Raw genomic sequence first — 11,022 nt, forward strand, 5'->3', positions numbered from 1 at the left:
TTCCATGTTCAATCAATCATTCCACAAACCAAATAGAACAGAGGTGATATGTGAGAATAGCAAATGTTTTAAATCTACATGAATCACTACCTAGCACACATTCAGTTTAATTCAAACAGTTGCAAGTCAAGCACACAGTTATGTTTTAATCCATTGCACAAGTGAATAACAACAATTCAATCAATCTTTCAATTTAGCTATCACACAAGACTAAAAAAAAACTAAAACAAACTAAACTAAAACAAATAAACTGAAAAATTTAAGTCTCCCCCCCACACTAAAATGCACATTGTCCCCAATGTATGAAAATAAACCAGGGTGAGAGAAACTTACCTGAGCCCCATCAGAAGGGATCAAGTCCACCCTTTGCATTCAAAAGAGCCCTCGCACTAAATGAAGAAAATTTACCACCAATAGTGTTGATTTCAGAGTTTTGCACAAGTGTAAGCTCACCTTCAGCACTACCACACATCAATCTTTTCCAACGACGCTGAATCGTTCGAAGTCGCTCTTTAGGCTTTGCTTTCTTCTTATCAGTTTTAACAAAAGAACCCTTCACCACCTCAATCTTGCAACAGGTAGGAATGTCAGTTGGGGCAAAAACATTAAAATTGACCTTTTCATCTTGGACTCGCAACTTTAACTCCCCCTTTTGAACATCTATTAATGCTCGACCCGTGGCCAAGAATGGTCTTCCCAAAATAATGGGAATAGTTGAATCTTCCTCCATATCAAGAATTAAGAAATCAGCAGGGAAGATAAACTTACCAACCTTCACCAGTACATCTTCAATTATGCCACGAGGATGAGTTAGAGAACGATCCGCTAGTTGTAGAGTCACTGTTGTGGGCTTTGCTTTTCCCAATCCTAGCCTTTTGAAGACAGACAACGGCATTAGATTAATGCTTGCTCCCAGATCACATAGAGCTTTAGTTTCCACTGCACCCCCTATAGAGCATGGAATATTGAAACTACCCGGATCTTTAAGCTTGGGCGGTAGTTTCTTTTGCAAAATGGCGCTACACTCCTCAGTTAATGCCACTGTTTCATAGTCCTCCATTTTTCTCTTCTTAGACAATATCTCCTTCATGAACTTCACATAACGGGGCATTTGTTCCAAGGCTTCAGCAAAAGGAATATTGATGTGTAGTCTTTTGAAGACCTCTAGAAATTTTGTAAACTGCTTGTCTAGATTGGTCTTTCGGAGTCTCTGAGGATAAGGTATCTTCACATGATGATCAATGCGATTGGTGGAGACTGTTGTGGTGGTGCAGGGCTATCAGTAGTTTTCTTTTCTATTGATGTTGGAGTTGGTGCTGATTGATCTTTAACTTCTTCATTGAATGGTTGTACCACATCAGGCCCATCATAATTCTTTCCACTCCTCAAGGAAATTGCTTTACATTGCTCTTTTCCTTTTGCCTCACTAGTGCTAAGTGAATTTTCTTGAGCTTGTTTTGCCACTTGAGTAGCCAGTTGTTCCATTTGAGTTTCTAAAGTTTTAATAGAGGCTCTAGTTTCCATCATGAATTGGAGCAATAAATTAGCTTGGATATTGGAGCCTCCACTAGGACTTTGTTGTTGGTTTTGTTGGGGCTGATTTCTCTGCTGGTAGAACCCCTGTTGGTTGTGCCCATAATTATTATTTTGGGAGTAGTTCCCAATGGCTTTTGCTTGATCCATTGGCAAATTATCCACATCTGCCTGACACTCTGAAAAGTGATGGTTGCCTCCACATATCTCACAAATAACTTGGGCTTGTTTAGCTTGCCCTGCAATCAGCTTTGTCAAGGCCTCAACTTGAGCTGTCAATTTTGTGATGGCATCAACCTCTAGCACACCAGCTACTTTCTTAGTTTGACTCCTTTCAGTTGGCCACTGCTGATTATTTAGAGCCATCTCCTCCAATAGATCGTAAGCCTCATTAGCACTCTTTCTCATAAAAGCTCCACCAGCTGCTGCATCTATCAGAGTTCTAGTGTTACCAACCAACCCGTTGTAGAAGTTGTGAACCAGCATCCACTTCTCTATACCATGATGGGGACACCTCCTGATCAGATCTTTAAACCTCTCCCAAGCCTCATAGAGAGATTCATTATCTTGTTGGCAGAAATTGTTGATTTCTCCTCTTAGCTTTGCAGACTTAGCTGGAGGAAAGAACTTTGACAAGAATTTTGTTGCCAGATCATTCCATGTAGCAATAGAATTCGGTGGCAAAGAATTCAACCAACTCTTGGCTCGTTCTCTGAGCGAGAATGGAAACAACCTCAATCTAATAGCATCGTCGCTAACTCCATTAACTTTAAAAGTTTCACAAAGTTCCATGAAGTTAGAGAGATGCAAATTAGGATCTTCAGAAGGGAGACCACCAAACTGAACTGAAGACTGCACCATTTGAAGGATGGCAGGCTTGATCTCGAAGTTGTTTGCATCCACTGCCGGTGGCCTAATACATGACTGCACTCCCGTCAGAGTAGGGAGAATGTAATCTCTCAAGCTACGGCCATTAGCTTGATCTTCCACGGCACCTCCATTATTACCGTTATTACCCCCATTGTTTCCAGCATTATTGTTCACATTGGCAGCCATGATTTCTGATGTTTCAGCAGTTGCTGAAACTCTTTCTTGCCTCTTGTTCTTTCGATTCTTCCTGCAAGTTTTCTCAATTTCAGGATCAACTGGTAATATGACTGATTGTCCTTGACGGCGCATGCACTTAGGATTCCTGAAATGAATCAAGAAAATATTGCAAGAAAAAGGTTAGAAAAATCAGCAAGAGAAAATATACCAAAGTAGAAGTTAGTATAATTTTATGTAATATTAATCTTTAACAACTCCCCGGCAACGGCGCCAAAAACTTGTTGCTATATTTTATAAACGCTACGCAAGTATACGCAATCAAGTAGTAAATCTCACACAGGTGAGGTCGATCCCACAGGGAATTGGATTAAATACCACTAAATTATACTTATGATTCTATTCGGTAAATCGAAAGCAATTATGATTTAAGAACAGTAAAATATGAAAGAAATTCAGAAAACTTAATAACACAATTTAAAGTTGAGCAAGATGAGACAATAGGGAGGAGAATCCTGTTGTTGTTTACCCAAATCGTTAATGCTTAATTACTATCCTATTCTTGAAGTGAATGACAGATTATGAAATAACCTAGCTCCTTTCAGATCTTCTAGATTCTAAATCACATGTTATCTAATCAATTCCTTAATTAAACTAACATGAAATCAGCATTAAGTAATAATCTACTCGTCACATAAGTCATGTGAATACTTTCGTTTCACATAGAACATCGATTATCTTAATTTTAGCATTCTCAATTCTCACTTTTCAGATTTTGAATTGAGATCATAGAACATGCACAAGGTGATCAATCTTAAACATGAAATTAAACACAAATTAAGATAATTTCACAAACAAGAATGGAGGAATGGTAATTAAACATTAACTAGGCAAAACATTAAACAACAATCATCATCCTCCCTAAATGGGAAATTTAGTTCAGAAACAAATCCATAACCATTCCTATAGCAACATTCAACATAAATAAATTAAAGAGGAATAAAGAAAAGAACTGTTTGAGGATGAATTCTGGATCTTCACTTGAATCTCTATGCTCTTCCTGCCGCTCTCAGCTGTGTTTTAGGGTTCCAAATCGCTCTCCCTGACTTCCAATCGCAGTTTTCTATTTATACTTGAAATTTAGGGTTCGATGGACGAAAATACCCCTGGTCCGTACGGGATCTCGCCGCGGCCAAGCTTCCTCTCGCCGCGGCGAGAATGTGCCAAATTTAGGCACTCTCTGTATCTCGTAACTCGCCGCGGCGAGCCTCTTCATCGCCGCGGCCAGATATGCAAAAACTCAAAAATTAAGTTTTTCTTCGGCTCAGCACATCTTTTAATGAATTTCTGCACCCGAGACCTCTTTCACTCCAAAGAACCTGAAAACATAAAAAACAAGCGTAATTCCGTCCCAACACAGCTAAAAATGCACATAAATTGGATCCAAAACATAGGCTAAAAATAGCCTAACAACAAGCATACTATATAATAATATAGTTCTATTAAACACGTAATTAAATTAATTTTATCATTTTACTCTTCTTAGGTCACAATTACTAAAATGCCCCTGGCTCACCAACGGGGTCTTAACATATTAAAATTCATATTGATTCACATATACTGAACTATATAATAATATAATTCCTCAATTATTCATAATTATCTAGTTAGAGTTTTGCTTATCTATTTCTTAATTCCAGGGTATTACAGTAATATTAGGAAGGGAAAGTGTTATGAAGTTTTAAATTTTTTTAACCCATTAATACTTATACGGTGGTATTCTAACTACCCTAAAAGGGTGTAATACTCTCTCTTTAAAAAAAGGTGGAACTCAAATATTCCATCACCTACATTGACGTAAGAATATGATTTTCATTAAATAAAAAGTCAAATAAAAAACTAAAATGAACATAAAAAAATTATATAGCTCCTTAGTCTACTGCCATTATTATTTATCATCATCTTCTTCTTTTCTTTGTTCCTTCACACAATAAATAATCATCACAGTTTCTCTTTTGAACATAAATATTTTAGATTATACTTTTATTCAAAAATAAATTTATGAAGTTTTGTTTTTCTTTTAGCATTTCGTTAAAAATTTATTTGAGTATAATTTTTATCTATGCTTATTTGATTACTATAATAATTTTATATATTTATATAAATATAAAAAATATTAAATATAAAAATATAAGTGAAAGATTGTTATTTTACTTAATACAATGACATAAATTTATTAATTAATAAATATAATTAACAAAAAGTTATTTTATTTTATGTATAATTATAGCTTAAAGGGGTATAACAATTATTATTTTGTTTTATTTCACTTTTTTAAAATTATATATAAGATTCATGTACTCAACCAAATACTATAATCTAATTAATAATAATCTAATTAAATATTCTCATGTATAAACCAAACAGAGTAATAAGTTTACATATAATCATATTCTCCTTCATAGTGTTCTCCTTAATCAGATTATTTTGAACCTCTTGTACCAAACGCCCCCTTAGAGTAGTAGGTTTAACTGTTTAAGTGTGTTAAAAATAGAATAAATACTATTTTAGATCTTGTATTTTGCAAAAGATACCAATTAGACCTTCTGTTTTGTTAAATGACAAAATGGATCCTGTATTTTTCAAAATTGTACAAATAGGAACATGAACTGATTTTTTGTCAAAATAAAACTTAATAATAATCTGATCTAGAGATGTTATGACAAAACTAGTTATATTTTTTGTATCTGTTCATGTTAAAAATTGTCTTTAAGTTAGTTATATTAAAAATTAACATCAGAATCATTTAACAAAATAGAAAGTTCAATTAATAATTTTTAAAAAACTCATAATCCAAAATAATATTAGGTGATTCTACAATGCACCTCCTTAAAAGCGATGTACTGATACACCTTTGACTTGTTTCGGCATCCAGAAGAACTTTTTAGTCTAATTTTTTTTTCATATTCATGTACATTATAGCTATTTAAGATAACATACAAAATTTTGAGAAATTCAGAATAATTTACAATATAGAAAACAATATTCAAATTGTCTATTTTACACGCGTATAAAATAAAATAGTCACGCGTGTAACACACTGTTTGAACGTATTTTTCGGCATGTTAAACTTTTCCAAATTTCTTAAAATTTTGCAGGATGTCTTAAATAACTATAACGTACACGACCATGAAAAAAAATTTGACTAAAAAATTATTTTGGGTGCTAAAACAAATAATGGTGCATCAATATATCTATTTTAAGGAGTGTATTGTAGAATTTTCCAATAATATTTACCCTCTAAACAAAATATAGGACTAAACCACGTTTTTTGAACTCCAATTGGAGATGCTTTAAGTTACTTCGGACTTGGGAGACAAAAATCTAAATAGCGTTAACAAAAAACTGATCAGTTGGAGCCTCCACACACCCACGGCAGTAGCAACTAGCAAGCAACCATGTAAATACGGTTCAGTTCCAAGCAAGAGACACAGAGTATGGAGGCTTTGATAGCCTCTTATGGAGACGAATCCTCCGAATCCGACTCCGAGCCCGCAACCCCATGTCAGCCTCCACCATCTTCTACTCCCCCGACACCGGAATTTACTCCTCTTCCTCCACCTCCGGTTTCTCTCCTTATTCCTCCTAATTCATTCGGTAACTTAATACTTCTTCCTTCATAATACTTTATTTCTTTCCTTTTTGGCATCACCCACCAAATGTTTGATGTTTTGACTGTGAAGGGGGTCTGGATTTTTCTCCTGGAGAACAATCCGGCAGAGTTAGAACATTCCCTCATATCGAAGGGAATTACGCTTTACATGTCTTTATCCCAGGTGGGGCTAATCTCATTGAAATTCAAGTCATTGATATCAAATCATAAACGGCATTTGCTTTGTATTTAATCATACTAATAATACTGTGTTTGTAGTTTACATACCATCTACTCCAAAAAAGGAGCTAGCTTTGTTCTTGAAGAAACTGTCTCGTCTCGTGCCTGGTCTTTACGTTGTCGACGTTGATATCCCACTTGACATTATTACCAAAGATGATAATAAGCTCGAACAAGTTGCTTTAGGGAGGGAATTTCATATAAGCTTGGGTAGGACTGTTCCAATCCGAGTTCACCAGATTGACTCAGTTGTGACTATGCTTCGTCAGAAGCTTCAGTTTCAAAGGAGGTTAGACTACAGTCTACATTTTTTTTCGTTTTTCTTTCTTTGAGAATTATAGTACAGCTGAAGTTTACATGACCCATTATGTAAATTTGGCTCAGGTATTGGATTGATTTTAGTAAATGGGAGGTTTTCCTCAATGATGATCGTACTCGAACCTTTTTGTCAATGGAAGTTACTACAACTGGATTAGCTGAGGTATGCTAACAACTGAATAGTCTCTATATAACTATTGTGATTACTAGATTTTTTTAGCCAAATCACTTGGGAAGAAAGTCTGGCTATTGAATTGCAAGTGCAACTATATGAAATTTATGTTAGGAAGTGAATTTCACCAACTTTTAGAAATGCTTTGCTGTTATAGCAAATTGCACAGTGGTCCCATTGTAACGAACTTGCTTTTCTTGGTTAGATTTTTCTTTGGTGTAAATGATTTTGTCATGATTGTAAAAATTATCTGAAATATTCATGTACAGTTATTGGAGTTTAAATCCTCTTCAATTCTTGAGTTGAGCTTTTCATTCATTTGTTATTCTTTCATTTTCTCACTTCCAATCTGCTTGGGTTCAATTACTTTCAGATAACAAAACAGATTCAAGCTGTTAATGAGGTTTATAAGCTTCATAATCTACCTGAATTTTATAAGGTTAGCCAACTCTGTTGTGAATATTATCTTCTGAACAAAAGCTTAGCTTTAATAAAAATCTTAAGAAGTTTTTTACATGGAGCTTATTACTTGGGGCTAACATTGGATGTTTTTCATGTTTGTTATAGGATCCACGTCCTCACATATCCGTTGCTTGGGCATCTGGTGACATCAACCATTCCTTGAGGAGTGCTGTTCAAGAAGAACGAAGAGGCATGGTTGGGGCCTCTTTGCATAAATGCATTTTTACTAGTAAATTCGGTGGTATTGAGTGTAGAATTGGTAATAAGGAGTATAAGATATGTAAAGTTTTAGATAAGTGAAAAGATTCGATCCCCACAATCACTTCCATTACGTTTTTATCTTATTTTTAACAGTTAAATATTTGTTTTAAAAGACAACAAGCTTAGTCCCATTGAAAATCTTGTGGTTCTGTTCACAATAAATTTATGTAGGGAAAATCATATATTTCCAAGTGAATGCCTCCTACGAGGCCTTGGTTATAACATTACTTAGTCAATTGGATATATGCACAGGTGTTTATAAATCTTTCAAAGAAACAGTACACATTTGCTACTATAATATGTCCTAAAGAAATTTTGATCGCATTGCAGCCAAGGGAAACAGAGCTACACTCGTAAGAGATACCATTTGATAGGGGCTGCAACAGTTCTAAAATTGGGTGGCATTTTAGAATTTGTGTCATGCGGTAAGAAACATTTGGTATACATTATATACAGAACAGAATGTCCTTCGTAGTGCCATGTGGATTGGAGACGAGTAAGCAGCAAAAATTGGAATGTTCCAAGAGAATGGAGGTTCAATGCATAATGGTGCAGTTTTAATCAAAGGGGTCAATGCGAGGATCGTGTTCACTTGCCATTGCCATTCCCGTACAGAGGCATGTTGTACACATAACCTGCAAAATTGGAAGAAGTTGTGATTAAAACTCCTCTCTAGTAGTTGTAGGAGCATAGCTTCCTAATATGCTAGTCGCACTTAGGAGGCTTTAATTTTCTTTCTTCTCCTAAGCACAAAAATGATATTGATCAATTGCATGAAGTTAATCCATGCTTAGGTAAGTGTTCAACCTTTCCAGATCCTGAACAATTTGAACATCTTTCAGTTCTAGGTGGTGATAGAGGTTGATTTTCACCACTAGTTGAGGACACTGGTTCAATAAGAACAAGGGTTCCTGTGGTTGAACACCGAGCACAAGCAAGATATCCTGCACGGATTAAAAGAATAAGAACCGCATAGAAAAATAATGCAAACTTCCTACTGTCTTAGTCTAGTTTCTTTCAAAAGAAAAAAAAAATACTAAGGTCTTGGTCTCTTAGACACAAAGTGACAAACATAATGCATAGAAGACTTATCTCCACCCAGATAACTAATGCTAAGTTTTAAAGCTTTTCAACATGATGCAGATTACTTTTGAAATACTAAATCCATGTAGCCAGCCTTATTGATTAAAACACATTCTTATCTTGGAATGGTAACTAAATTTTCAATAAAGCCCCTAGTCATGTGTCAGAATAGGCATACCAGTTCCAAGACAATATTTGCATCTTTTATGTTCCTGTAATTTCACGTTGTTTATTTCAACAATCATTAATGCTGAGATCACTCCAACTGCTCCTCCTGAGAATGATGCTACAATGGGATCAACCTGACTGCAATTTGACAATGAAGGATTTCAATAGATGACACCAACATGAGATTGTGTGAAAATCATTTAGTAGCTTCATACCAAAAATTTACCTCAACTGCATAGGCAGATGCATGCTTCTTATAAAATCTTCATATGATGTGCCTCCTATTCCCAGCTTTAGCTCCAACTGAGATGCAAATGAAAAAAGATAAGGGAGAATTTAGAAATAAAGCTGATTTTAGGCCTTGAGATGTGTCCTATTAATTTTGCCCAATAAAAACTACATTATAGCTTAAAAATAACTTACACTGGGTGCAAGAAGGCCCCCAAAAAGCATAATCCCAGCAATCAGAGAAAAGCAGGAAGCATAGTACTGCTTAAGGTTTGCTGAAGTCTGAATCAATGTACATGAGAAACACAGTGAACTTCGTTATCCCTTTATCTTAAAAAGAAAACGGAAATGAAGACACAGGTAAAACAAAATGGTGCAATGAAATGGACAAATCAGTGAAAGAAGGTCTATAAGTTTACCAGATTATGGAAGAGAACTTACCAAAGGAGGCAAGAAGGGAATGAATGATGGGAAATCAGGAAGTTCAACTTCTCGCTCATTCTTTGAAACTCCAAGCTCAGCACTTTTAATTCTCTGTTGTATTCTCAGCCTGCGAACCTACATTCATTCAAACAACCCCAATTCAAATCAGAAGATGACACTTCATCAACTTGATACGAAAGTAAAGTAAAATCAATTTGTGGATAAAAAACGTTTCTTATATGGTACTCTTAGAAGTTAGAACAGGTCTAAGCTCTTTATTAACACCTTCTAAATAAAGATATGGCCCATAGACTAAGCAATAAAAGAAAACATGAAGATACTGCTACTACTAGGAGAAGAGTCCATCTGCAATTAGAACAAATTCACAGACAATACATGTTGAAAAGCCAAGCTGGAAAACTAAGTCGATACAAAGTAAAACCAAAAGACAAATCTAGTTTCATACACCCTTTGACGAAAATTTGCATCTTCAATGGTGACAATAGAGCCATCCAATAATTGATTGATTTAACATATTGATGGACTCTCTTCATAAGCTACTATTGGTTCCTACTCATTAAACATAGGCTAATACTAATCACAACCAAAACTAGTACACACCAACACTAGTAGTCTATTATTACCAAGTAAAAAAATGCATGTTCCAACAGAGAAATCAGTTTAACTTGCCCACCTCTTCCATATGCAAAAAAATTTTGTTCCTGCGACTTCGTATATTGTCCTGAATTTCTTGTAATTCCATATTGGCAAAGTCTTCCACTGTCTCAGGCCCCTCGATGATACAAAACCTGTATTTGGATTGGGAAGCACGTCATTTGAAGGAATTTATTCATTACAATAAAAAATTCACCAACAAAAGAAACCCAAGTCGCCAAATTGCAAATAGAAAAAGAAACAATCATATGTATTACACATATATAAGTACCCAGTAGCGTTTTTATCAATAGGCTCGGATTCGATTGAGGGAGCAAAAGAAGATGAGTCGGGGTCGGACGCCATGGATCGCCATTTAAAGCTCAACTTATGCCTAGTAGCAACACCAAATCTAGAGTTGGAATAACGAATATTATAGTGATTTACTGGGGTTATTGGGTGTGAAAGAGCCAAAGCTCGACCCAAACAAAGCATATTCTCTTCTCGCAAAGGGCAGAGAGCCCCTGTTCTGTTATGTTGTTCAGCGAGTCGACTGAGTTTGGAAAGTCGGGTAGAGAAGAAAGAAAGAGACTTAAGACAAAAGTGTGGGAGTTGTCACTTGGAGGAGTTGGGGTCAGTGCGGAGGAAAATGGAGGACTCACTATGTTTACGTGGCATCACACCATTGGATTAGTTTTATTTTTCTTGTTTATGTTATGCATCATAATAAAAATTATTGGAGAATTTGAGTGGAGCTCGCCTCCTTCGACCCCTCCAACATTGA

At 35.5% G+C, this 11,022-nt stretch overlaps 2 protein-coding genes and 1 non-coding gene across 3 annotated transcripts; 2 read left to right on the forward strand and 1 right to left on the reverse strand.

Annotated features, from left to right (window-relative positions):
- The first annotated feature begins 2,029 nt into the window (after positions 1–2,029).
- LOC133033769 (small nucleolar RNA R71) lies at positions 2,030–2,136 on the forward strand. Its single transcript, XR_009685834.1, has one exon. It is a non-coding gene; the product is annotated as a small nucleolar RNA R71 (small nucleolar RNA).
- A 3,765-nt stretch (positions 2,137–5,901) lies between these two features.
- LOC115705454 (uncharacterized) lies at positions 5,902–7,878 on the forward strand. The gene is made up of 6 exons (XM_030632792.2): positions 5,902–6,234; positions 6,321–6,413; positions 6,509–6,758; positions 6,854–6,950; positions 7,333–7,398; positions 7,527–7,878. Exons 1-6 carry the CDS (start codon positions 6,075–6,077, stop codon positions 7,719–7,721), a joined length of 861 nt encoding a protein of 286 aa, XP_030488652.1. The 5' UTR covers positions 5,902–6,074; the 3' UTR covers positions 7,722–7,878.
- LOC115705453 (protein ORANGE-GREEN, chloroplastic) lies at positions 7,867–11,022 on the reverse strand. The gene is made up of 8 exons (XM_030632791.2): positions 10,531–11,022; positions 10,279–10,393; positions 9,603–9,719; positions 9,357–9,443; positions 9,160–9,236; positions 8,944–9,071; positions 8,490–8,626; positions 7,867–8,317 (listed from the first exon to the last, which is right to left on the reverse strand). The coding sequence occupies exons 1-8, from the start codon at positions 10,731–10,733 to the stop codon at positions 8,240–8,242; spliced, it is 942 nt and encodes a 313-aa protein (XP_030488651.1). The 5' UTR covers positions 10,734–11,022; the 3' UTR covers positions 7,867–8,239.

This window comes from Cannabis sativa, chromosome 1, assembly GCF_029168945.1.
Source record: "Cannabis sativa cultivar Pink pepper isolate KNU-18-1 chromosome 1, ASM2916894v1, whole genome shotgun sequence".
NCBI classification, from domain to species: Eukaryota; Viridiplantae; Streptophyta; class Magnoliopsida; order Rosales; family Cannabaceae; genus Cannabis; species Cannabis sativa.